The sequence below is a fragment of the Varroa destructor genome, unplaced genomic scaffold, assembly GCF_002443255.2.
Source record: "Varroa destructor unplaced genomic scaffold, Vdes_3.0 BEIS01000005.1, whole genome shotgun sequence".
Lineage (NCBI taxonomy): Eukaryota > Metazoa > Arthropoda > Arachnida > Mesostigmata > Varroidae > Varroa > Varroa destructor.
Genome location: NW_019211458.1, coordinates 8,356,760 through 8,383,770, shown reverse-complemented (window position 1 = coordinate 8,383,770; position 27,011 = coordinate 8,356,760). Strand labels below are relative to the sequence as shown.

Below are 27,011 nucleotides of genomic sequence, written 5' to 3'. Positions count from 1 at the left end.
CACAGGTACATTTTGTTTCATACACACACAGACTGCACACAATGTTCGGCACGATCAGCACAGCACCACACTTCACACAGTGATGGCCTGCCTGCAGCTCCTTGTTAGCCCGTCTGCAACATCCAACGCGAGCAAACGAGAGGCAGCAAAAGCAGGCGAACATCAGATAATGGACATGGCTACTACCATAGCAGCCATAACGTGCGATGAACAACAAACTGCCTTCTCCACCTCCTCTTCTCCCAGCACAGTGCGGGCTTGGACAATAATAACAACGACGACGACAATAACAACAGGGACTGCTCTCACCCAAACGGGTCCGGTTGGCCTGCCTCCTTCCGCGTTTAACCCTCGCCTGTCATCTCTTGTTGAACATCGTCTGCAAGCTGCACGTACTCACGGTATTGCACCATTTATTGCTTCGACAGGCGGGCTAGTTATCGTCGGACGAAAGTAAACATTTCGCGTATTACGTCCGGCGCTGCCGTTAAGCGTTGTTTCAGACGGCTGACTGTTAGCACGAAACGGAACATGTCTACGCCTGGTTCGAACCTAGACCACCTTACGGTAACTTCGACTTTAGTGTAACCACTTTACCATGGCGAAGACCGTCGTAGTCAGATTGTTCTTATTTTTACCGCTGTTGCTATGGTAACCTTCTGCTGTACGTATATTAAACTTTCTCTGCACATGAAATAGCGAGATAGTAAGCTGCATTATGGTGACAGAGCTGAAAATGTATTAGACTCTGTCAGTCGAGAAAGTGATATGACAGAAAATAGCCAGTTGAAGTAAAATAGTACTGTAAATGATATGCTTTTATTTTCTCTCAGCTATACTCGTCCTGCAACATGTACAAAAGGGCAGATACACATCTGTAATTTGATTTTTTGAGGCATATAAGCCTTAATCAACAAAGACAGATAATGACCTTGTTAATCCAACAACGCTGATATCTTAAACACAGTAACCGTGTTCTAGGTAGATCTGTAGTCACGTACGACAATGGTGAAACCATGTTTTTTGTTCAAATCCTTAAAATGTTTGACTGTCATTCATGCTACGCAGGCAGCCTCTTTTTTGTTGCCAGAGTTACTTGACCAAGAACATTGCTCGAGAACAGCAGCATTATAAGCGTAGCCGTGCGCTTTGCTGGACTTATGCTTTTTCAACAAACCACCGCAGTTCGGAGGTTCTGGCTCGGCTTTGCTTCGCCCGGGGGTTGAGAACCCCCGAGATCAGCAGGCAAGATCATCGCCGTCCGCCATAGTCTCCAATATTCTCATTACGACCCACGTCCGTAGCACTGCTACAGTGAGGGTATCGTCTGGGCCCTTCATAAGTTCACCCACAGGCGCAGTGAGATAGAAATACTCCTATAGCCTGTGGACTTCCTTGATAGGTGTAGGGTGAATAATCAATCGGCGAAACAACTGTGGGTGTGCGTGTGGTTAGAGTTTCTTTCTACTGGAGCAGTTGCTAGCAGTACCCTTGTTCTACTCGTCCGCTTTAGCTACTCATTGTGTGCCGTATGCTTCCGCCACGGTACTGCCAATAAACGTCGCTTTAACGCAGGAAGATTTGTTTTTAGCACCACCCTCCGTTTTATCAGAGGTTGGCAAGAAATAGGCGTTCAGTTCAACTGTGGTTGTGTCCTGAACAGTGATCACTGACCGACCTATTCGGTCAACGTTAAGAGCTGGTACTATTGTGTATATTAGTGTGCCGACAGTGCATGTATTGAGTATATGAGGACGCAGTCCTGTAATCCACGGCCGAGGAGACCTGAAAGCCAAGGAATTATACACGCACACATACATATCTCTAATAAATCTAGAAGATGGCAGCCACACTTCTAATGAATATGAACAAGGTTCCTACAGGAGCTATGCCCACGGAGAAGGACATGGACCCGAACGATAGCATCCCCTGGTACCTTAAATACGGCGCCAGGGTCGTGGGTATAATTGCGTCATTATGTAAGTGCAGTATGGTTGTGCCTGTATCGACCTAGTTGTAAGGGTATCGAATGCTGAAGGCGATGAGCGAACGAGATAAATAACATTTAATAAGGCATGATAGATACTGCGTTTAGGAGAATATGATCAATTTTTTTTACTTGCTTGGCTGACAGCATTCCTATAGAGCTTCTGTAATATGCTAGTGTTGTATGGAAGCTCGAAATATGTACGCGGGCTTATTTAAATAACGAAAGTGAACATGACACTTGCCCAACGGTGCATTTGTTGTTATCGACAGCGGATCAGTACATATCGTCTGCTGTATGTCCCGCACGTTTCTGAATGCATTTGGTGTATTTAATGCTGTTGTCAACAGAAAAAATGTTGTCAATAAGTATATTTAAGATTCATTTTAATATTGATTCAATATTTATTTCTTATAGAATGCAATCGTTATCGATGGATACTAGTATTGCAAAACTAATATCCTACAACAATGTATATATATATATATGTACGTGCTTATGTGGTTGCATGCATTATTGAAATTATACTGAAGTAGTACGCAATCGATATTTACCCATTCTAAAAACTAAGCAATTTTAAGAACGCCCATCTGCGAACTTACAGCAAGTTATAATAAAATGTCTTGCCTTGAAAAAGAAAAAGTACGATTGTCCACGCTAAACATCATGTGGGAATCGTAAAGCCGTAACCATTTTGTTCATAATAAAAAGCGTGAGGTTCGGCAATGCGTTCATTCGCACTTGTACGCTTATCTGAACTATTATGGCCGATCTTGCTTCCAGCTTGCCATTTATTGGCATTATTATTAAAGCGGCGGTAGTAATTCAAAGCTGACCAGATACTGTATGATTTAACGATACAAGCTCGTTTTTACTAGTTTTTCACTAGCACATTTGCACTCTTAGGACTCCAATTTTATTCGTGAAAAAAAACCCGTTACTCAGATCCAAAAATCAATGGATAAAAGGGTTTAACTAGTACGTTTTTAAAATCCCATCATTTACTCCAATCTATTCGATGAATCTCTTCTCAAAGTATCAATTAAGGTACATTATTGCGGCTTGTGTAGGGTCAATATTGGATGTTCTGTCTTTATGTTGATATATATGATGAAAATATAATTGGTAATGTCTTTTATACAGGATAAGCAATACCTATTAAAGGATGTTAGGCATTCATCGCAATTGATAACCCTATAGACCTATAAAAAATAAGCTCAATTAAAACACTAGTGTTAAATAAGAATGTACTCCATGACTGTGAGGATGCTATGGCTGCAAGTTCAAATCTAAGTATTAAAGTAAGCTGTAGACGACAACTAGGGTCCATCCCGCGCACGCGTTGCCCATTTAACTACTCGACCTTTGGGATAACGACAACGAATAGATAGCAGGAAGAAATAAACTTTGAAAAAATATTCAATCATTACGCTCCACAAACCCCTCTGCCAGCCCAAAAGGAAACAATTCGAAACAACACAGACTATTTTAGGGCAACAACAACTTAGATATATTTTCACTAATAAAGATACGTAGATAGAGATTGCAAAATCAAGTTGGTTTTCAATTGCATGATATGTATTGCTTTGAAACCCTATAAATGCACCAGCTTGGCGTACGTTCAATGTTTGCTATAAGTTGCAACGCATTTACTTTTGCTGCCGTTTTCTCCAATGCCGTATAAATAATAGATGGCTTCTTTCTGCACCTCTGGGTGAATTAAAACCCAGGAAATTAGTATTTAGCAAGCATAGACAAGATTAAAAGATGAATTCATTTTACGGAACTGGCACTTTGATATATGGAACAAAGGACTGCATAGAAATATGCCTACTACTTATTAAAATGTTTCGTTTGCATAGATGTGTTGCATATATTGTAACGACGGGCAAAGGCATATTGAATAGACGCAACCTTCTCCTCCACTCCGCCCGATGATAGCTAGTGGGTACTGCCTGTTAATCTTAGGGACTCATTCTGGTCTAGATTCGAACCCCAGCATAGACAGACCTTATTTCATGCTGGGAGCTAGTCAGCCGTCTGTCTGATGGAACGCCTAACGACGATACCGAACCTAAAGCTTGACACATAGAGAATATATATCAGTATGTTTTAGTTGAATTAAAAATGAACAAAAATCAAGTTATTATGTTATATCTATAACACAGTAATTTTTTTTTTATATAACACTAATTATGGCGATAGCAAGGCGCGTCCATCGTGATCGTTGGGAAAGAAGGGATAACTTTTCCTTGAAACATACTCTATGAGTTATTCATTAACTAGCTCTATGAAAAGAACAGACAAAGGGAACCATAGTTTTAGTCAGTGATAGAAAAACGATGACTATTATAAGATACAATTATAGAATTGTTAACATCCGTGGAAGTTCTGGAATCAACAGTTTGTCCAGGCTTCACATCGACTGAGTAACCCCAACTACGCCACACTGCACTATTTTAAAACTAGGGTCCCATATGGTTTTGCGGGTACTGCCTATTGAGATCAGTGTAACGAGCTGTTTGTTCTTCTCTGCTCGACGTACGGTTTTCGTAGATACACTTGCTAATGAAATCAGTGCAAAGTTTGTATCGATTTGTTTTTACTGCACAAAGAAACGTCGTGCGCCGTGGCAAACCGACGACCGACAACGATGAATCTACTATTCTATAACTAACGCTATTCTTTTCATATGCACAAGCGCGAAAAATGTTTGCACATATCGGCAATTCCGCCGGCCACCACTACTTCTTGAGTATTTTTGTAATGTTACAGCAAAAAAAAAAAAAAAAAACAGCTGGGCACCAATTTTATCACTTGGATTAGTGGCCCAATATAGCTCAATGCGACCAACTCTATCCCCCGGCGAACCATATGATAAAAATGGTACGTTCCTTGGGCATTTTGCTAGCTTGCGTTTATATATATATACATAGGCTCAATGTTGGGGCGACAGGAAAGATACACTTTTCTCAACCAGAAACATTAGTTGGCGAGCTTTGTATTGGAAAACAGCATACAAGGGGCTTCTAGGTGAACAAACTCGTCCAATCCTAGCAATCCCAGAATTCTGCTTGGTTAATTTAATTTAATTTTATTTATTTATTTTTTTACATAAGTTTTTAAAATTGAATAGGATGTGAAAACTATACAAATAAGACAATGGTTTCTTTTCGATTCTTCTAGTGTATATATGGCCTTAAATCTGGTACATCGCATGGCTATAGGCTCCATTTTGTAAATCGAAATTCTCGCAGTGCACGTAGAACGTCGTTGTCAAAAGTTAATCAACTTGATGACAGACAAAATTGTTTAGCAATTGCATCAAGTTAGAATGAACAGAAGATGATATCTAGAGATAGATGGGAGCCTACAAAAACTAACAAACCGTGCATGATCACGAATCGTCGGCAAAATGAAATCCAAAAGCGTCGAAATCGTACTGTCTGGCGACTCGGGCAAAGAAAAAAAGTCGCGGGGCGTACACTTATCGTTACATATTAAACATCTTGTCAAAAAGTGCGTTACACTGTTTGTTGTTTTCATTGTCCGGGCTAAGGATGGTTGCCCCTGTTGTTTATAATTAATAGTATTGTCTACATTCAAGTTAAATATTATAAAGACGTCCAGTGATGCATTGCGTAGTACTCTCACTGTACTACAACTACTACTACTATTACTTTTACTATTACCCAAACGTTTAGATATACTACTTCACGCTGCTTTTTCTAGCGTAAAGATTTCACTCGAACCTATGCTTCACTACGAATCCTAAAAAGAAATCTGCCAAGTTCACATCAAAACGATAGAAAAATTGGTAATATGGGGAACATTGATAATAATAAAGTGTACACAATTAGCCAGAAGCTTACTACGATAAACGCATTCGTGTTATAAGAATTTCTGTAGTCCATCAATGAAATCTGCGCGTATTAATCCATCCATCCATCCATTCATTTATTCACATGGAATTCAAGTAATGATTTATCCACTCGAACTATCTCAAACAACACTTTCTAGTAGTACCCAATGTAAAAGTTGACACATTTGGATTGATATATTGCTGCCTTGGGTTAAAGCTGTCATTTCTTGAACTGTCTAAAGACTGAGTTCGGCATCTTGCATAGAACTATTTCGCCTTTTTCCACTTCATAAATCTACATATAGGGCTCACATGTACGCCCGATCTTTTGAATTTCAGTCGCGATCGGTATGGGTATCCAGCTGGCGTTTCTTTCAGCTTTGACGATCTCATTTTGGTGTCTTCTAGCAGCTATTCTTCAATGCGCCGCGGGCCTACTAGTTGCCCTGCTGGAGGCGCCGTATCTCTGCGCCGCCCTGGAGTTCGCTAAGAAACCAGGCCAGATGATAGATGGAAAGCCCCTTATGCTGAAAGCCGGCATCTACTGTGTGTATGTATTACTAGATTTGCATTTTAATAGCTAACATAAACATATAGGTAATTATTTGGATTATAGCATTACGATAAGGTACTGCAGGACCACATCAGTGCGAAGGTAATTCATAATGAATACTAACACATGAAATCAACTATTTATTGAAAAATAAACCGTGTACAAACAACGCAGTTATACACGCGTAGAACAGTTGGACAAGAGGAACAAATCAAATGTTTATATAGAATCGACACAAACGAAGCCCCAATAAAATATAACATTAGTAAAAACTAAAATTAAAGCTTTTATCTGTCTTTGTTTTAACGAACGAGATGCTAGAAGACCGTGAGTCCTAACATGGAAATGGTGGATACCTTATTGCCATCCAGTAAAAATAAAACATGAATTAAGCAAAAGCAATTATCAGTAAATGCAGTAGTACGCGTCGTTCATACAAGCACCAAAATATGACCATGAGAGGTCCTGATAGCATGGAAGCTCGCAAACAATTGGGTCTACCATATTCTAGTTATAAATGCATCGTCTTCATTATAATATTATCAAACCTCCTTTAGCAACTGTATGGAAAGTACTTTCCACCGAGCAGTAAATAGGTGCATCATATCTCCATAAACTAAAAACTCCAACTTAATACGACCTGTTCCTGATTAATACCATTCATTACCTTGTCGCGATTGCATTTGCAGTGCTGGCATCGTTCCTGCTCTGATGTGCATGGGAATCACCACAATGCTCGGCTCGGGTCTGATCTTCTGCTGTGGTCTCATGTACGGCATGATTGCCATGGGTCGAAAAGCACCTCAAGCTGATATGGCGGCCGCTGCTACAGCTAACGGAGCCACCCCAATGTCGCCTTCGATGATGGAAGCTGGGGTCCCGTTACCGCCCAAACAGCAGTACGTCAACTAATTCAAACAATTATTATATTATAATAATTGGTCTGAAAAAGCAACGGCATTGAAGAGTACTAAGGAACAAACGCGTAGCGTGCGGGAAAAATAAGACCAAATAACCGAAAACAGATCGGCTGCCATCGACTGGGCCGGAACCAGTTCAGCGGATGCATCACTCAACTGTCGCTATATACTGTGCGACGACGTACACCTTCTAAGTTGAACCACTGATGAATTCTGGTCAAAAAAAGGTGAATAGACAGTGCGCTTACAGAACATGCTAGTCCTATTGCTGTCCTGAAAACACCAATAACGATAAGTGAGCATATCGGCTCTAATTTGTTTGATAGCGAAAAAGAAAAACAAAAATTATAGCCACGCCAAAATGGCCGATATAGATACTAATTCGTTTCGTTGTTATCTATATTTCATTAAAATTGCTGCTGCTGTTACTACTTATATTTTATTTATTCTCTACTTAATATACCTACATTTCGAACATGCGTGTTGGGCATTGGACCCTAGTATCAAAACCCCATTCGTGATAAAATTATCATCTTAAAGATACATATAATGAGCTTGAGCATTTTTTGCGCGGTTTCTTGTGAAAAAAGCACGATAATGCACCGTATTTGGAGATTATGGGACAAAACCACATAACAAGCGCCATATTGATAGAGGAGCCCTTTGGCAACTCACATTGCAAATCTTGCAACTTAACAACGAAAAGACTCTACACCACTTATACTAACTGAAATTTGTATAAAGAGGAAGAAAAACTTCCTGAAAGACGCTACCACCTTCATTGTCATACCCGACATTTAGCCATATCTTTTATATATATATATATATATATATATATATATATATATATAATGACATTCTTTATTTGTCAACAAAGGGGTACAAAATATATCAGAAGTTAGTGGCGAGCGTTGCGACTATATACCTGTAGTTTGAATAAAACGCCAACTTAGACTTACCAGACGATAAGCTAAGTATTATCAAACAAAAAAATTCTCGCACTAAAAGGGATCGAAGATACACAACGTCTTACATACCTATATCTAGGTTAGTGTTTTTTACTTAAAAATATGTTCCTAACCTTTTGTGGCGTTTACTATTTCTGGAGAAATCGCTGCAATTATTTTGCCATAAAAAACTTGAAACGGTTGAAATTAGTAATATCATATTGAAATAGAAGTAAATAACAATGGAAATACTACCAACAAATATATAATGACCAAACATAATATATATATGCACAATCGTAGAGATATGTAACGAATGTGGAAAAAGAAGGTAAGGTTTTATTCTTAGCTCACAGTAAACAATGGCCAATACAAGAATAGGAAATAGCATACACTAAACTGTTGGTATATTATTATGATTGTCGCCACCTTGTTAGGTTGTACTCAGGCGATGTAGAAGACTGGCGATGCAGTGTTTTGAACGTAGAATCAGTTCAGTGGGTGATGGAAGCACAAAATGAAAACAACACCTTATTGTGTAAATAAAAGAAAAATTTACTCTGTACATATAGCCTCGTTATCGCAGTGCAGCCATAAATTACCAAGGCGATCATGTACAATCGATGGGTCAGGCGCAAAAATACGAAACACTCCTTATAATGTGTTATATTCTGAACAGGCGACATTGGCTAGTGTTTTAGGCGGTATGAACTAGTTTCGTGCAGCGAATTAGCGATATTGGGAATGCAGATGACATAATGGCCATCGTTTTATGTTAAAATGTAGATCTTTTTTCTTCTTTAGTCTTTAGTTGAAACAGTAAATTCATGTTTATGGTGTTTAGTGAAACCACACAAAATGCCAAACGTTATCTATAGTACAGGTACTGATGTCCGAAGGTTAAACACTCTTCAATTAGGCGACCCCATTTCTTTGCGGAGACGCACCTTCTTAGACTAGAATACGGCATAACGTATAGGTAGACATACACGATCTATAAAACAATTAATTAATTCAATCAACAAGAAAAAGGAAATTTAATGAAAAAGAAAATCTATATAGAGTTGAAAAATAACAAGCCTAATAATGTGTATGTAATGTATAACTTAGTAAAAATATACTTTAGCGTCATAGGAGCATGTGTTGTTGTTACGTTACAGGAACTTCACTTAAATTTATTAGCCCCTCAGCGAACCCTATCAGCTAACCGAAAAAAGAGGGTGGATAACAATAATTTGCACGAAAATCAAGTGCATTTTTATTGTTTCTCTAGCATATGTTGTCGGAATGTTTCATTAGAAATTAATTCTCGCCAAATCAGCATCTCACTTGATGAACATGTTTAGGATGTGCTTATAAACGATACTTCCCAGGCAAAAAAAAATTGTTCAGGTAATCAAGGGAAATGGTCAGATGCAATGTTGGCTCGTGCGCTACAAAGTTTATTTGAGGCAACTATGGAAGAATATTTCTAACATTATTCTGTTTTGGTATAGTTACGTATGAAAAAAAGCCTATGAATATACTTATTTGAACGCCTCTTTACATCTATTTGATAAAAGTTTTCATGATAAAATACATCATTTCAAGCTGTGCCGTTTATGTAAATACTCGTCAAGTTAATAGATATAATTTGCATCAATGGCATTGTGAAGTTTAATCAGAAATCGCATGAACGGAAAATGTTTGAATTAATTATATTCCGTGCGCAAGCGGAACTATAACGTTCCATGTGTGCATTACACAGAAGGGTTAATGGTAATCCAATACTTTTGCAAGCAGAAGTGAAAAAGGTACATTATTAGATAATTAGATGCATAAATACGTAAATCGAAACTATCGGGGTGTATTCATTAATACAAGCAGCAGCAGCAGCATTCGTTGTCGAATTAATGGTCTTAAATAACCTGCAGATGATGCAACGTTCCTTACGCGTTGGCTTCCTGACATGATTCCCTCATGTGTTTTTCATTTAATCGAATTCTGGCATAAACACCATTTCTCCATTATAATCTAAAAACTAAAGTTGATCTTGAGACTAATGTTCTGATGTTTGTGTTGAATCAGGTTGATTTGTGCTTACAAAGATCACGCGTTTTCTTCGTCGGTCCTTGAGCTCCCTGTCATAACACAACTGTAGATAGTTACTCTTAATAAAAAGTTGGTTCATTATTACATCTCACTTTTACGAGTTGCTTATATATAGAGGTACTGTACACCTTAGAATTAATTGAAACCTTTTGGTAGTTTAAGTGGTTGCTGAAGACTCGGAACGCAGAACAATTTCGAACGAATTAGCTTGTTGATTTCGGAATACCTTTGCCGTGCAGGCAAGCAATTTTCAAGATGTAGAACAATTTAGAGGAACAAGATTTATTTTTACATGAGATGTGAGAGAAATGTAATTGAACAAACGACCAACGCAACAATATGTTCCAAAGTTTTTCGCACAGATTACGAAAATGTACAAAAAATCTCTTCCTTCAAAATAGAAGCTTACCTTTACCTTCCCACGCCACCTGCACTGTACTATATGACAATTATCTGCGACGCTGGGTCGGCATTGAATATGTTTTACTTTACCAATCAGGACAGGACACGTGTTTTTATTAGTTTGTTCATTTATTATTACATTTCGGCTCCGACGCAAAATAGAGTTTCGGTAAATACAAGTTTGCGAAAGAGAGGGAGTGAGTTACCTGTCGAGTTCAAATCTTCACTTCCCATAAAACTACGATTCAAGCCAGTGTTGTCGGATCTAGAAGTCGCCCAATGCCATTTTTGCGTTGCATGCCAAAAGACGAGGCACTATACAGTTGGTTAGGGTAGCCTCTATGAGATGTGTCTACGTACAATTTCCAGAATCAAAAAATGTGATAATCTGAATCGGAAACGTCTTAATTCAATCATAAGCTTTTTCTATATAAATCAACAGATAAGTTATTCAGTATAAGAAAACGTAATATATAAGACAAAAAATAAATGTAATAAAGTGTAAGCATAATATAGAAGCATTTAAATGAAGTTGCACACATCATAGGCTGCGAAGAAGCGAGTGCTTGTGTAGGCTGTAGTAGCAGGCCATTCGTTCATTTTACATCGAACCAAACGTGCACGTTATAAGAAATATGAAAGTTACATGATGTTGAATGAACAAATACCCGATTGGTCATTCTACTTATATTACAAATCGTCTCTATACTGTATAGACTGAATAGGGAATTGATAAGCCCGTGGAGCATAATTAAAAACGATGAATTCTTAGCTTTCAATCCTTCTGATACGTAATGTTTTAGTGCATGGGCAGTTTAGTTTATTGCTATCTCTTTATTTTATTAGGTTTGTTTGTTTAACTTTTAACCAGTTCAGCCAATACTATGCATTGCTTGTGGCTAATTATCGGAAAATTGAAGAGATTACTTTGCATCACTATTATGACTGTCATATATTAACCTCTGCTTAAATTACTCTGCAATTTCACTTACTCGCAATTATTTCTGGTTCAGTTTTCTTCTTGTTACTCTTGCCTCGTTCCATACTATTTCGTTTCACCGAAGTCGGTTGCTGAAAAAATCAGGGTTTTTTTCGCTTCTACCGGTTTATATATGGAAGTTGACGCACGCATGTAGCACTTGTTTTCCTTTTTAAAGACAATTTCAATTTGCCGCCAAATTTTTACTGTAGGAAAGCCGCCGGCGTTAAAGGCCACCCGGCGACGGAAGCCCAGCCAACTTGCTTAGGACGAAGAAAAGCTGTCTATCGCAGTGTTTCGGCAGTTGTGAGCCGGATTACATCTCTTGTTTGCGAACGACTTCCTGTAGGATAAATGAACTCGAACGCCGTCAAGTTGCGCTGGAAGTGCTTTTCCAGATCTAGAAGGTCCAGTAAAACTAGTAAGTACGTCAGTTCTATCTATTTATGAGCCCCCTACACTTTCCGGCTGTCGAACGTTAACCCTCGTACATGCGATTAGCAAGTCTTTTTACTTTAATCTACAGGAATCAAATTAAATTGAAAACCAACCGTTGGTGCCGCTCAGTTGCCTGTATGGCCTTATATAGTCTTGTGAACAAATCTTAAAAACGTCATAGCTAAGTCACATATGACTGACTATTACTCTTTAATCTGCAAAAGGAGTCTCCGAGCTGAATGTCAGATCCCGTGTGGCAGATGTTGATAGCGTATAAGCTATTTCGTGGTCATTTTTATGCTCAATCGAATGTTTCGCCTCCATTGAAATCGTCGTCACTGCTTGTAGCAAGTGAACCCCATATCGCTATTTCGAGCATATGGCACGCTGTAGCGTTCACTTAATCTTGAGTAATAGGATATATAGCGTGCTTTCGGACACGTAGGGCTTGGCAAGGTAGTGAATAGCAACTAGCTCAGCCATAAATATGGGTTAAGCAATAAGAGTTTTTTCTACGCTCAAAGAATCGACCGCAAAATGCTACCGCTACGCAAAACTTTAGCATTGACATTGTTTAGAACAGGACAAATCGTATCAATGGCAGGCACCGCGTGTGGTGACGTCACCTGGCCATCAGTCAAGACTGGGGGCCCGATTGGTTAAATCTGGATCCAGACGGTGCAGCAGCCTCAAAGGCGAGTGGCGTTACGTTTACCGCAGACAACACCTGAAGGCAATGAAGCGGTTAGCTTTATATCGCGGAGAAGTGTCTTACCAAGTCAAAATAAAGAAGACGACATGTTCACACTCTGTCTCTCTGATCACAAACTTGTTCTGAAGACTAAGGAAAGGTGTCAGTTTCTGTAAATATAAAATGAAACAGAGTACACTTTTGCAGGTGACGAAACAAACTGTGGCAACATGGAACTACTGTAACGTATATGGATAGATATCGTCATCATATCAATTAATAGTTGGTTGTGCTTCAAAGCTTGTGAATGTTAAAGACTCCCATACCAACTCAGTGACACTACCCGAAGGATAAGTTTGCCTTCATAGATCGTTTCGTTTGTAACATTCGTTTAGATTTTTCCCTACGTTTAGTTTGCGTCTTTATGTCCTTAACAATTCTAACACATTTAAATAGTAGAAGCGTTACCCAACTCACTCTGAGTGATGTAGCTTTCAGCGGGTTTTGTGCCTCAAAGAGTTGATCAACCGTCGTCATTTTTGCATAAATGCTTATTGCCATCTTGTGGTCAAAATAAGACCGATGTGGGTTAATCGGTGAAGGCAACGTGCATCGAATGAAGTGGCATCGGTGACTTATTCAGATTGATTTATTACGTCGCGTAAGAAGTAGAGTAGTGGCACGGATTTCAAGTAGACCTTCAAGGAAAATCAAGTAGACTTTCTTGTGAACTATGGCTATTAATTCAAGTTAATTTTACCAATTTAAACTATTGAGATAGCTGTTCTGTTAAATATAGCTGTGAATAGTTCTGTTAAAGTAGCTGTTTAAGAAATCTATATACAGTGGTGAAACAGATGATGCAACGGCATAAATATGAAGTGCAAGGATTGAGTATAGTGACTGGGCCTTGGTTCGGGCGCAATCTGGGCAGCCTCGTTTGCGTGGCAAACAATGTCACTTAGTCAAATCTAGGTACATGTTAAATTATTTTCCGTGCACTTATAAGGCAGTGATTTGGAATTTGACACTGAACACTCTTGTGTTTTCCTGGAATATCTTGTATCTGTAACATGTTCGATTTCGGTTTTAATCTCTAATCATATGTGACGACTAGCGGCGGACTTCGTAGGCGATGCAGTTGGCAGACCACTGACTCTTTTGAAAAACTCTCTACATGGGGCATACTAGAATGAAGCATGAAAGATGAAAGCCTGAAATTTGAATAAGAAAAGAGTAAACTACTATAATTTGCGCTAGATTTGCGAAGTATCGCTGATAGGAGCCTAAAGATCGTCACCTCGTTTACATACTTCGGCTTCATGGTTATAACGGAAAGGTTTTTTCACTGATCATATGAGAAGTGAAAAAACTAATCAAAGGAAGCTATTCAATTTTAGACTACATACGAATTTTCAAAGTTTTGGCACAAGCTTATATCAGGGATTTTTTTCGGAAAGTTGGATGTGAAGCCCGCGTTCTTGAAACTAGTATTGGCTTCTCATCTCGAAAAGACCTAGCTGCCGTGTAGGTGTTGACCAGCATTCCGACGTTCATCAAAGATAACCTGAAAAGCGTTTAGTCTCCTAGAAAACGAGGCATATAGAAAATTCATGCAAACGCAAAGGTCAAAAATGGAGGAAGTAGACCTTTCATCTCAGTCATATTCAGTTGTTCAGCAGAGAACGTAGCATAGCGAATTCTCAATCTTCCGAACTGTTTTCACAGCTTTAGCTCTTTTATTGTCAATAAAGTAAGAGTTGCTTTTATTTCTGTCTACTTAACCTTATATTCAAGCACTTATCTATACTGGTTACTCAATGCGATCTTTTTTTATTGAATTATTGACGTCATTATCGTCGCAATCGATGAATTAGAGCCCAAAACACAACCATGAGCTTTTGTAGCTGTATATTTATTTTAAGGTGAGACCTGCCGCTTCGGTTGCATTCGCCTACCGATGTAATCTTCTGCTACTATCACAATTTTTTATTAGCTAATGATTCCAGTGTGTTTTACAGGTCGTTGAATTTCGATATGTGGATGTATTTAAGGAAACAGTTAATCAGGCAGACAGACAAACTCAAATACCAGGGAGAGGAGGGGATATTGAGGCCAATAATAGCAATACCTCGGTGTCCTTACTAGCCCTTGCTCACAGTTTTTGGGTAGACTTCTGTGGGCTCTTCGTATGTTGTCCTTATTTGAAGCTACAATGCTTTGGTAAATACATTAACCTTTCGCATCGCCGTCCTCACTACGATTTGTTATCATCACGGTCATCATTATCGGATTTGTTGTTTTTGCTGTCTTTTATTTTGTCCAGCACCCTGGTTTGCGTTGTGCACTTGCGTTATGCTAGCAAAAAATTATGTATTAGGTGTTTGTCCATTCGAAGCCTATTTCACTTAGTTTAGGTTTAGTTATATAACAGCTATCGTTTTAGCTGGATCGTTGACATGGTTGCTAATGCTTTCGTGACAGCTACGGTACTCAATAACGATGGCGTAGCGGCGGTGGCGACGATGGCGGCACTGTTCTTTGCTGATTGTCGTTGTTATGGTGACGATAGTCGTTAAGGATCGAAACGCCAGTGGCGTCCTGTCGTACGGAACGAACGCGATGTTTCTGGTATATAAGCGTGGCTGAAAGTGGCGGACCGTATGCGGTGACAAGGCAACTGCGTAGTGACCACAGTGACAGGAGCAAAAGTAAATTGGCATTGTAGTACCATAGTTGATCTAGCAGACAACGCACGAAACAGCTCGTGCACAGAGTTGCGGGAACGGTGGACATAAAGATGATAATACGGGTGACTGACGTTGTTGACATCGATTACCTATTGACGTTATGCCACTTTCTATTGCTGTGTATGTAGATGTATGTGCATTACAGACGATTCATAAGGTTCTCTTTGGATACTCTCTGCATGATATTTTGGTAAAACAATCTAAACTTAAATGTAAATTTTCCCAGGTTGATGAGTATGATGAAGTTGATGAGGATGTACACTGGAAGTGTTTGCAGGCGTGCAAGTATATTATTGGCGTGCATGTGCACTGTCGGCGTGCAAGTACGCTGTTGGCATGCAAGTACACTATTGGCGTGCAAGTACACTATTGGCGTGCAAGTACACTATTGGCGTGCAAGTACACTATTGGCGTGCAAGTACACTGTTGGCGTGCAAGTACACTATTGGCGTGCAAGTATACTATTGGCATGCGAGCACACTATTGGCATACTTGTACATTATTGGCGTGCAAGTACATTATTGGCGCGCATGTACATTATTGGCGCGCATGTACATTATTGGCGCGCATGTACATTATTGGCGCGCATATACATTAGTGGCGCGCAAATACGTTATTGGTGCGCATGCGTGACAAATTGCGAGGAAACAGGTTGGAAACAGGACGGGCGGACTAGGAAGAGCATTTTATGTGAGCTTGAAGCTAAGAAATCATGCGATCTCTTTGAATGCAGCACACCTTAGCTGTGGATAAACGTGTGCTTGCGTTATCAGTACGGCTAGGCAAAAATTAAGAATGTTCAGTTAGTGGTTTCCGTCTAGCTCTGGCAAGGCCGTTTACTAGACACTCAGTCTCTAGATCGAACAACCAACAAGCAGTTTGGAAATGGTGCTATTTAGTAAAACATGCTTGATAGGGTATGCTACATATATGATTACAACTGTGACAAAAATAATTGACCTCGTGCTATTCTACCTAAGTGGTACGCGCGCAAGTGAATTAGAATAATAAAAACTAATAACGCAACTTTCCGTTACGTTATGTATAATTGTCCCTAATTAAAGGTTGCTGGACATTCTTTATGTAACATAGTAGACTTGACCTAAATAAAACATCTGTAGACGTGCTTACGAGTTACATATTCCTAGAAATGCTAGAAATTTTCTATGCGATACGAAGTCATTTTTATTAGATTAAAGGCGTAGATATGTTCGAGCGATCATAATTGATCCATTGCATAAACCACCAACACGTGCTTTCTTGAAATCTTCACAGCTCAACAGCAAGACTAGCCAATCTAGAAGCTCTTTGGCGTTTCAGCGCTTTTTACGTCATAGAATCTCCATGACTTTAAATTGCAAAGGACGTGAATGCTTGGTTCGCTGCTCCAGGTCAAGCTGTTAATCGGAATGGCGCTAGAAATTGTGTGGTCACCGTGTCATGTCCCTTGTCCTTGTTCTTCCATTTCATTGCATTGAGTGGGATTTCTTCCATAATGGCAAAAACGTCTACTGTATTTTTGTTTCTCTCCGTTTGCTCCCTCTGTCCACTGTTAAGGGTTTACTATATTAGATTGCAGCTAAGCTGTTACTTGGGCCTGCCGAGGTACTTTCAAGCTCATACTGATGCCGTAGTATTCTAGTACTTATTATTAATTGCTGTTGTTGTTAAGGGCCTGGTTACAGAGTAAATTTTGTCCCATCAGATTCAATGATTCGTCCCGGTTTGCTGAGAGCTCCGAGGAAATCCCGTATCAGTAGGCACAGGTGATCAATTGAACTAGGTACATACTAATCGATACGTTGGATACGTTGTAGACTGATTTGACGATAAATATTAATAATAGGGAGTAACGAAACTGGGACTCTTTTTTCATGAACCTAACGTCACGCTCTTCTAGAATTTTCTTCTGGAAAGAGGAACCTTGTTTGAAATGGATTAAACGTCGTAACTATCAGCTGCCTTCAATAAGCACATGGCTAATACAAAGAAGTGTTTAAGATTATGCGAAGAATGAATCTCAAAATTATAATTGAGAATCTCATCACAGCGGATTTTAGTGCGTCTTGTCTGGCATGATTGCGTGAATAAAATATGTAGTTCTTACGCCAAAACATGAGTATTATTATATTATATAATGACAAATCATTAACCAAGCAGCTAGGTTGCTATACTTCAAAGTGATAAGTACATTCAAGACGCAGGTGTTTTTCAGGTTGACTTGATGAACACGACCTGTTCTAATGACAGCACCTGTCAGCATGGAAACTGTTCTTATGCAACTTTACCCATTGAAATTTACTAGACAATCTAGAAAAAACCATATTCTCCTGCACAATATACTAAGCAGTATTTCACGTGTGCACATGTACATTATCATTTTTGAAAAAGTTAGTGACAGCTTTCTTTCAGTGACAAAATTTCGAATACTGTGGGGCAAAGTTTAATTCTGCTGTTAGACAGTAACTGTCATTGCTGCAATCGTGACGAATCCTTAGAACTAATGACGTGAACGTCAACGCAATTGAGAGTGTATTATTATGAAAAAAGCTCTACAGGTTAACGTGGGTTAACGAAGTCATATCTACAAATCATATCATGTCATCAAGAAACCGATTATCTCTTGCATCACCGTTTTGCATATGGACACGTAGACCTTGTCCTGAGTTTTGCTCGTTCTGGTTGACATGTATCTTTTGTATATCAGGATATTTTTTCGAGTATAGGAAAACGTAGCTACTGAGAGTGTAGGGCATCTAATCAGCATAGCATTATATCTTCCTAATAAACTGTAAGAATGATTCTCCAATTAATGACTAAATTTAAGGTGCTGTAAGTAGGCGAGTCATATTTCGCGTTGTTGTTATGACAACAGTGCGTAGAGTTATGAAATTATCAGAGCATATCAATACATTGTATAGTCCGAATGATATCAGGGTCGCCATTTGGCAGGTAAGCAGGTGTCTGAGTCGATATTTTGCCTAGTAGATCATCAACAATTTCATTGTATTGTTATATAGAAAACAAATTGTTGATTCTTTTATCACTCCTATGACAATAAGGCTAATAATTTTGACATAAATAGCACCAAGACTTGTTAATTCAATAAGACTTCGCTGACACCACATTTTTTAAAACGCGCAGTAGCTAAATAGGCTAATTTCGTACCGGACAGAAACGGGCCTCTGTGCTTTAATTCGTCAGGAAAACAAAGTGAAGCAGGCTTATTCTGCAAAGTCAAGGACAAGTCATATAGCGGGTATACAATGGTAAATAGATTCAAAACTATTTGTGTGTCCATATTTTCGATTTATATGAAAGTTGCCTTTTTCGAGTGATTGAACGATTGTGATTGTATTTAGTTACATTACAAAATGCAGACGTGAAGTAATGTCCGTGATCACACAGGCTACTGCCATAATTCGCGTAGCAGATAAATTATTTGCTTTGTGAAGCTTCCATATATGAGGCAGAAGATCCCACTACATACATCTCGTACAAATGTATAAAAAATTAACGTAAAAAAGGCTTTATGGCGAACAGCTGGACCTTTGTTCAACGCATTTCACTTTCGACGCATTTTGACAAGTCAAATATCGGTCAGTTACGTAAAGAATTTCTTGGTGTTTAACGGATTTGGAAGTATTTTTCATATGACCTTTGCAGTGTTTCGCACGTTTAAAGTTAGACTGTTTCAATATTAAGTTACCAACGAATCAGGACGCCAATAATGTGCTTGTTTTGTGCGTGAATATTCAACTCCCAAAGTGACGTTTATATACGGCTTGTTGAAGTTGGTCGTCTAACATGTTAGACAATCACTTGTAAATGTCCCTGCTTTTGTTTAAACCAATTTTGTTCCAGCATTGGTTTGTATTAGCTAAAAGGCCCTCGAAGATGGGGCAGTGAGGTTACGAGCACGAGTATTCTGCTTGCTTAGGTGCACAGGCTGTGTATACCCTGTTGTTGTTACGGTATCTTCGCGATGCTTGGAAATGCCAGAGCTATACAACCAAACGAATAGCCGGACGCCGAATGCACGCCTGGTTCCTGGCTGGCCTCAAATGCAGAGGGAGGGTGAATGAGCTCTGCGAGATACATACAACTGAGTGGAATGTTAACGGGAGTGGGGCTAATGAGGCAGGACGTTCGTTGTACAGTGAGTCATGTTAGTGGTAGACGTTATCACCAGGGGTTGCTTCTTATTGCTTGACGACCAATGTTCGAGCCGGCGGTGATTGTGATCATCATATTTATATAAGGGACTTGTGCCATGGTAGACGGTGTCTATAATAGCTCAGTTCGTAAATAATTTCCTGCTAACCTTAGGGACATGTTGTAATCTAGATTCGATTACGGGCATAGAATCACCGATCCTCGCATAGAAACACTAGTTGTCTGATGGAGCACTTAACGACGATGCCGAACTCAAAACAGACTGTAATCGGTAGGCGACGCGTGAACTATTCGCGAAATATATTGCTGTCTGTATTTGGTTGTTAGTATATTAGCAGTCGTAGATTGTCATTATGTAAAAAGCAGAATAGTGATTGTTACAAAGCTTTATTTGCATTTGGTTGCAACCCGTGATTATTTAAGGTGCACGGCTATATGAAATGACTGTGAAGATTATTCAATGAGGTGATTGTAGCAGTTAACTATCTGCTTAAGTAGTGACTCGACGTGAAGAGCGGACGTGCACTTTTTGACTCCCCATGTTTTACTAGTTGATAAATAAGGGTACCTGATTTTGTACTTAAGACGTACAAGTACTCCCATGTTTTACTATTTGAGAAATGAGGGTAACTGATATCTTGTACTTAAAACAGTTGGACAGAAATTTGGATACAATATCAAAAAGTGCCACGCAAATCAGAATTACATTGGGTAGGCCAATGGGTGGCAGCAGCAACATTGGCCTATAAAAATTGCCCAGGTTCGTGCACCACACTCTACTGCTGTCACGGTTCACAAGTGAGCGCGCATTATCAAAAAGCACCGAATATCTGCGATAAAGGTTCACCATAAGGTTGTTGCATTGAAGCGCCAGTCCGTTTGTCAGCGTAGTACCTACTAACTACCTCTACACTAGAAGTGCATGAAAAGCAGTGGGCGAGTTGCCCAATGTGCATCGAACGAAGGACGCCTATTGAACAACAGCGACTTGGGCTACCGGTATCCGTTTCGTCTGAATCGACAGTGGCCGCGCGATACCCGCAGCCTTTCTCCTTCCCATTCGATCGGCCCGCCGTTCCTATAATATAATGACTACCATTGCCTTCATCGACCGTCGTCTGTCTTTCCCACTGCTCTGTCATGATATCATATACAACAGTGTAGTTAAGCGTGTCTTTCGCTAGCTTTTAACGTACACATCGTAACTTAGCCAGTACGCTATTTAGTTTGGTCCGGAGATCCTGTACGCAGTAGCCTCATGGCAAACAGCGATTCCGGCCATAGCAATTTAGTGGGCGTGGTGTGGCCGTTTAGAGTGAAATCACGTTTGCTTCGCCATTTTGTGCTGAGTGCCACTGACTCTCTGTAGTTTCCTTTTGCTTGACGCAAGCGAGAGTCCACTAGCATGTTTCAAACCAGTTCTCTGCTCATGAGCAGTGGCTAGTGATTCCAGTATGTGTTAGATGAGCGGCTGAATGAAGAAACCACTAAGTTACGATGGAATGACGGTACCTAAAGAATATTAACTCACATTGATGTTCTTTGGCAATACTTAAAATCTGCTTGTATATGTATATTACCGTTCTATCTATAACAGTGCCAACTTTTGACTGAAACTTGTTACTGGGATGATTAGTTCGGATAAGCCAGATGAACTGCCTCTGACGTAACTGCGTACGAACAAAAAGCGGAGGTGTTGGCATGGCTTTCCACTCAGGATATTTACATGCAATCTTGTATGTCGGCAAAGTAGAAGAAGAAAAACTGTTTCCAGTTTTTATCGTATTTATGACAGAATGAAGGAATCATAAAAAAATTATAAGTTATTCACCTGTTTACCAATCATCTATATAACTTAATATTATTAGGATTACTGTAATAAGCTGCCGTCAAAACGCCTACAGATATTTTGTTAAACCGTTTCGGTATTTTTTTTTTGGCGCCTTCAGTGCGGAGCTACCGGAACAGGTATTACATTATAATACTATAGTATAGTAAAATGTGATACCTATCACAGCTGCTGTTAGTGGGTTTCTCGATCACGCTTACCTGTAGGATGGAGAACCCTTAGCTAATTTGCGCTTGTTTATAATTCCATCTACTTGTATCGCTTTCAGGTATTTAACGCTTCATTGGCGTTAAATTAATTATTGGAATCATTCGCCGCAACCTTCGAAAAGAGGTAGAAGTTGCAGCGCTTAATCATCCTGCCGCTTGCCGACGATCTTTATTTCATCGTACGCGGCCCAGCCATATTTCATTAATCATTACAATTCACCGACATTTTGGTCGTGTGTAACAATTGTTGAAAGGATTCTTTATCGGCCCTCCCCGAAGAAATTCGAATCAGTTGACTTCAATGCGCTTTTAACCAAACCGTATCTCTAGGAGTAGTTTCTTGACTCCATATATTTCGCGTGATTATCCCAGGCTACCCCGCGACTCCTATGAGCGCACCCATCTCTCGAAGTGTCTGTCAGATTTGAAGTGGTTTTCGCTCTTCACGATTTACGTCGTATAGCCTCTCTCGTAAAAGACAAATAAAAGGGGAAAATGGCTCACGACAGCACATCTCCTACTGCTACGCCGGCCGGACCGACCCTCGGTGGCCGGTCATCTTTCCTTCCACAATGGATGCGTCAAAGCCTCGAGCACCTCAGCATGAAGACCAACATGGAGGAATATGGCACGTCACCCCCGGAGAACGAGAGCCTATTCCTGCACGAGGGAAAACTGCCGACCTACTCGATGGCTACCCGTAAGTGTATTATTGTTTGCAATCCGTGTTTTCCTTTATGTATGTCTATGGTAGAATGACTGCGATTTCTGATTAACGACTGGGTATGACCGTTGTAGAACGGCCACGAAGTTTCGGCTGTCATATAGCAGATGAAATCAATTAGGAATGCCACTGCATGTATTCCTTTCTATGCGCCAATGACCCCCCCATGTTTTTCCGGCCCTTTGTGTCATTGCGAATATGAACAGAAAATAAACACTAGCGTTCACTGAATATTTGTCCTGCCTTTTCCAGACCTACCTTAGGTCTGAAATTTGAATCTGAATTTTGATACCTTGAAGATCAAGGTAAAGACCACTTGAGAATTATCATTGCTTCTGAAGTCTTTCCTAGCCGTACTGGCAATTTCTACGAAATTTGATTGTAAAGGAAAGATATTCTATCTAAACAATAGCACAATGCTTAGATGGGTAAGTCTAATTAATAGGCAACAATTCGCGACATATAATTCTCGCTCATCGCTTAGCCGATGTCGAGTTTACGATAATATTAGACGACATGACAGTCGCACAGTACCTCCGCCAGTTGTTATTAATGACTAACACAAACGACAACGAGGTGTTGACGTTCTTCGCATTTACTATTATCAGTTCATAAAATAACTTCGGCGCGTGCCTTGACGTACTTTCGAAAGACCATGTCGCGTGATCATTCCGAAAGTACTCCGTGCAGATTTTTAAGTGAAGTAGCTTCTTATGGGCGACGGGCAACATCATACTGAATTTCTCAGTCTTCGAATTTTTCTGCAGAACATCTAAAAACTGCTGTCACTCTTTGCCCTGCTTTTATTCCCTCGCTAGTAGCAATAGATGGCACTTTATAATAGGTGCCAGCGGAAATCGCGAGTACTGATAAAGCCGTTGTCAAATATCGAAGTGTTTGGCTGCGTTATTTATCCTTTTTCTAATAACGAGGCTGCCTGTCCGGCAGCTGCATATATCAATTTCTTGAGTAGACTTTGAGCGCGTTTTTTTATTTCACTGACCCGTACTACAGACGTAGCTACTGCTGCCGTAGCCAATACCCCCCCCCCCCCGCGTGCGCGTTCATATCGTTTGTTGGCTGTCCGTTGGCTTGGTTCCAGCCCGGCCCAAACAACGAGTTTTGTTAGACTCTGCATGTATTCTTGATGAAAGATTGCATGGTGATTAATCGCAATTTGACGAGATACTGCCTCCATACAACTGTTTGCACTCGTTAGTGATTCTTCAGTGATAGTTTCGGTTGACGTCGTAAACCATTTTCTTTCTTTGTCCGGAAGCTCTCACTACTTATTAGCCTATTCTGCCAAAGTGGCTTCTTGGCTTACTATTACGTGCTCTCAAAGGAACGTATTTCTAACAAGCTTACTTAAATGTTCTGTATTCTGCGTTTGGCGTATGTGTTCAATAGCACAATGTTTTCCCACTACTCGATATATTGTAGGTACATGTTTCTTCATACCCTATCACGGCTATCCACCTATGTTAGGTCCCGGTTTGCTCGTATTAGCGGATGACGCGTTTCGGCGTAGGAAAACTTACCAGCTGTGGATAACAGGTTGTTACGACAGAGACAGACATTTCGTCATCCGTTGGCATCGATGTCTGGAAATGTTTATGCGGCTCTATCGGTCTAGTCATATGTCCAGACGGTTCAGGGTAGTTTGATATAGATGAGACACGGACTGATTGCGGAGATTGTGGCAACTGATATAAATGAAAATACTCTCGCTGATCAACAGAGTACAGCAAGAGATTAGTGCAACTGATGCAAAAACAATGTTAACTGGTGAACACGTTTGTCGGACTTAGTCGTAATTGAGTTATCATTGTGTAAGAAGACTATTACGTTTGGCGCGAAGAACAAGAAAACAACTGGATAAAGTGCCATGCCTACGAAACGTGCCTTTCTGCCGATGTTACTCGCAAAACATAAGAATATTAAAAAAAAACTTCCGGTACCATTTTGGTTGTATACCCCAACCAATACTACAGCTGTTAAGTCTCAAAAAGGAGCACAACGTGCATTGAACAGCAATTACGTTCTTGTATCTAAAATATGTAAAAACACTCAGCGGATAATAAAAGACTCAGCGGATGTATCCCTATTCGCAAGCACAACAATGAGCAGCTAACACTGGTCATATCGGACGCTGCCAATCATGGGAAATTTATGAGACATGCGATGTTCTGCTAAAACAAGTTATTACAATACTGTATATTCGCTAAATGCTCTGTTAAATGCAATCGTCTGCAGCTATTTGGTAAGTGATTGTCTTGGACGGTATTGTTTGATACTAAATGGTTACTTCATCTGTTTTCACTATCCAGTGGCTGACGGGAACAAAAAACCTGACGGCTTAATGTTTCGCGCGAGGGATCTGATTGTGCCTCGAGCTCCACGCTCGCTTTCCGTGGCTCCCGCGGTGCCGTCAACGGTCGGTATAGCCACTACCGGAACCAGTGCAGATCAGGTGTGCCCTTCTGCCTCTGCTCCACAATCGGCGGCCACCACCCCCACTGTAACACCCCAGCAGTCTCCCACCTTCTTCAGAAAGATACTCGCTAACTCTGATCTCGGCTACTCACAGTGCAAAGGAGGTAGGTATTTAAACAACGAGTCTTACAGCCTGTATGTTCTACGCATTACGCTCAGGAGATATCGGTATTCTGAGCCTAATGCGTGTGCTTTCCTGCAATTAATCTTATTTTTTTTCCGTTCGTTCGCTGCCTACTAATAGGTGCCGCGCCCGAAGCTGGAACTTCCTACATGGCTCGGTTGGTTCCCGTCAGTTGCGTCACCAACTTCGATCTGAACGCCGTTTCTCCAACTTCATGGTAGAAGGTGGAATGGGGAGCGAACTTAATGTCTGCAAGGCAGAGCAACTAGAACCTGAAAATTGATCGATCCTGCGGTAGTGACTGCTCGTATGGCCGCATAGCTGGACGTAAAAATGTATTCATCCGATCCGAAGCTCTGGCAGACGCAAATATAAACAGATAGGGCAACGCCCCAGTCGAATAAGCTGGAGTGGGCTCTGACCCTTACGACGAGCATCCCTTTACACACCCTACTCCATATTAAAGATATATGATCAATCACATCTAACTCAATAATTACTCAGAAATTGCTACTAAATCAATCCTGATAGACGCGCAGGAGGCGGAGGGCTCAACGAGAACAACAGTTTGATAGACAAAATTTTATCATCATCATCAATGAGAGCTGTTCAAAGCGAAAAGTAACCCAATTACTTAATACTAGAAATAATGCAAATTCGACAATGTGTAATAAATAATAGGGCGAGCTATATGTTAAAGCAAACAGCTAATGATGGAAAATTTATGGAGATTTATTCTTATACACATAGCCCAGATGCTATGAGATATGATGATTGTGTATTGCATACGACAACCACCATGAACATTGACGTAATTTCTGCCAAAATTGGTATGTCGAGTCATTCGATTGTTCGCATTCGGGCGAAGAAATAAACACACTACCTCGTGATGTTTCTGTTTCTGTTTAGATAACGGGAATGTGAATAATGTTTGAAAAATGGGACTATTAGAAAGTGTATCGAATATGGTGATATTTTGATGGTGATGATGATGCCGCCACAACAGTTGCCATTCTCTTTTTGAAGAGGAGGACTCAAACCTGAAACAGTAGAAGTGAATAGAACGATGTTTAAACCAATAAACCAAATACGTTCTCAGAATCTGCGGTAATTTGTAAAACAACAACTAACGATATGCGGTTGTGTTTAAATAATACAGTGCAGAATCTTTTATTAATATCTTCGATTAGCGGGAAATTTATCATTGTGAATCATTTGTTCATATCAGGCTGGGTCAGCATCTGGCGACGTTTGCAACGTTTAAATACATAAAATTGATGCTTTCATTTTTTCATTGATGTTTCATATTTACTAGAACACCGTTAACGCTAACATAAGTATTCGGCAAAATTGATTTGATTTAGTATTATAATGTGCATGAGTAGTGCATACTTTTTTGCATTGGCTGCGACATCATCATGTGTCCTGATGTGACTTAAAAGAAAGTGATGAATTTTTGCAATAAATTATATCTCATATGGACTCTGTAGAATGGACTCAATATGGAACATACAGTGACTATAATTTGATGAAAATTATCACGTATCTAGTAATGAGGAGGTAAAAGTGGAAACATCCATTCGGCTGTATTTTCAGTATTTACGAACGAATATCCTTCTAGCTTTGAATTGTCCGGGTAATAAAATTTAAGCAATGAAACACAACGAACCACTCAAATTCTTGCACGTGTAGCTATTTTCAATGGAGTCACAAGCTTGACGGTGTAAAAAAGTACTAGGGCACAGCTTTGGAGAACGAGTGCCTATTGATCTTCCACACGTTAAGTAAAACTGGAACTTGCGAAGTAAGACAA

At 39.9% G+C, this 27,011-nt stretch overlaps 2 protein-coding genes and 2 long non-coding RNA genes across 10 annotated transcripts; 2 read left to right on the top strand and 2 right to left on the bottom strand.

Annotated features, from left to right (window-relative positions):
* The first annotated feature begins 82 nt into the window (after positions 1 to 82).
* LOC111250624 (uncharacterized) lies at positions 83 to 10,451 on the top strand. 3 transcript variants are annotated; one of them, XR_015328432.1, is made up of 4 exons: positions 83 to 401; positions 6,189 to 6,399; positions 7,092 to 7,549; positions 10,337 to 10,451. XR_015328432.1 is itself a non-coding variant. In XM_086990231.1 (3 exons), the coding sequence occupies exons 1-3, from the start codon at positions 83 to 85 to the stop codon at positions 7,312 to 7,314; spliced, it is 753 nt and encodes a 250-aa protein (XP_086846357.1). In that variant the 3' UTR covers positions 7,315 to 10,451. The 3 variants fall into 3 exon arrangements, 1 of the variants encoding a protein (XP_086846357.1); XR_015328431.1 differs by having other exon boundaries at positions 8,707 to 10,451; XM_086990231.1 differs by having other exon boundaries at positions 7,092 to 10,451.
* LOC147755242 (uncharacterized) lies at positions 5,920 to 7,210 on the bottom strand. The gene is made up of 2 exons (XR_015328436.1): positions 7,070 to 7,210; positions 5,920 to 6,335 (listed from the first exon to the last, which is right to left on the bottom strand). It is a non-coding gene; the product is annotated as an uncharacterized LOC147755242 (long non-coding RNA).
* On the bottom strand, positions 10,254 to 11,958 carry LOC147755241 (uncharacterized). Its single transcript, XR_015328433.1, has 3 exons — positions 11,755 to 11,958; positions 10,969 to 11,114; positions 10,254 to 10,389 (listed from the first exon to the last, which is right to left on the bottom strand). It is a non-coding gene; the product is annotated as an uncharacterized LOC147755241 (long non-coding RNA).
* Positions 11,959 to 12,014: 56 nt separating this feature from the next.
* LOC111250622 (uncharacterized) lies at positions 12,015 to 26,862 on the top strand. Of its 5 annotated transcripts, none has more exons than XM_022806048.2 (4): positions 12,015 to 12,162; positions 21,914 to 22,554; positions 24,909 to 25,178; positions 25,319 to 26,862. In XM_022806048.2, the coding sequence occupies exons 2-4, from the start codon at positions 22,350 to 22,352 to the stop codon at positions 25,417 to 25,419; spliced, it is 576 nt and encodes a 191-aa protein (XP_022661783.1). In that variant the 5' UTR covers positions 12,015 to 12,162; positions 21,914 to 22,349; the 3' UTR covers positions 25,420 to 26,862. The 5 variants fall into 5 exon arrangements, with proteins under 5 accessions (XP_022661783.1, XP_086846358.1, XP_022661784.1 ...); XM_086990232.1 differs by lacking the exon at positions 12,015 to 12,162 and adding an exon at positions 15,614 to 15,740; XM_022806049.2 differs by lacking the exon at positions 12,015 to 12,162 and adding an exon at positions 18,871 to 18,889.
* Positions 26,863 to 27,011: the final 149 nt, after the last annotated feature.

Coding starts and splice junctions, on each gene's coding strand:
- LOC111250624 (XM_086990231.1), top strand. CDS start 83: ATGGCCTGCCTGCAGCTCCTTGTTAGCCCGTCTGCAACATCCAACGCG. Junction 402..6,188: donor GCAAGCTGCACGTACTCACG/GTATTGCACCAT, acceptor TTTGAATTTCAG/TCGCGATCGGTATGGGTATC. Junction 6,400..7,091: donor AAAGCCGGCATCTACTGTGT/GTATGTATTACT, acceptor TTGCATTTGCAG/TGCTGGCATCGTTCCTGCTC.
- LOC111250622 (XM_022806048.2), top strand. CDS start 22,350: ATGGCTCACGACAGCACATCTCCTACTGCTACGCCGGCCGGACCGACC. Junction 22,555..24,908: donor GACCTACTCGATGGCTACCC/GTAAGTGTATTA, acceptor TTCACTATCCAG/TGGCTGACGGGAACAAAAAA. Junction 25,179..25,318: donor CTACTCACAGTGCAAAGGAG/GTAGGTATTTAA, acceptor GCCTACTAATAG/GTGCCGCGCCCGAAGCTGGA.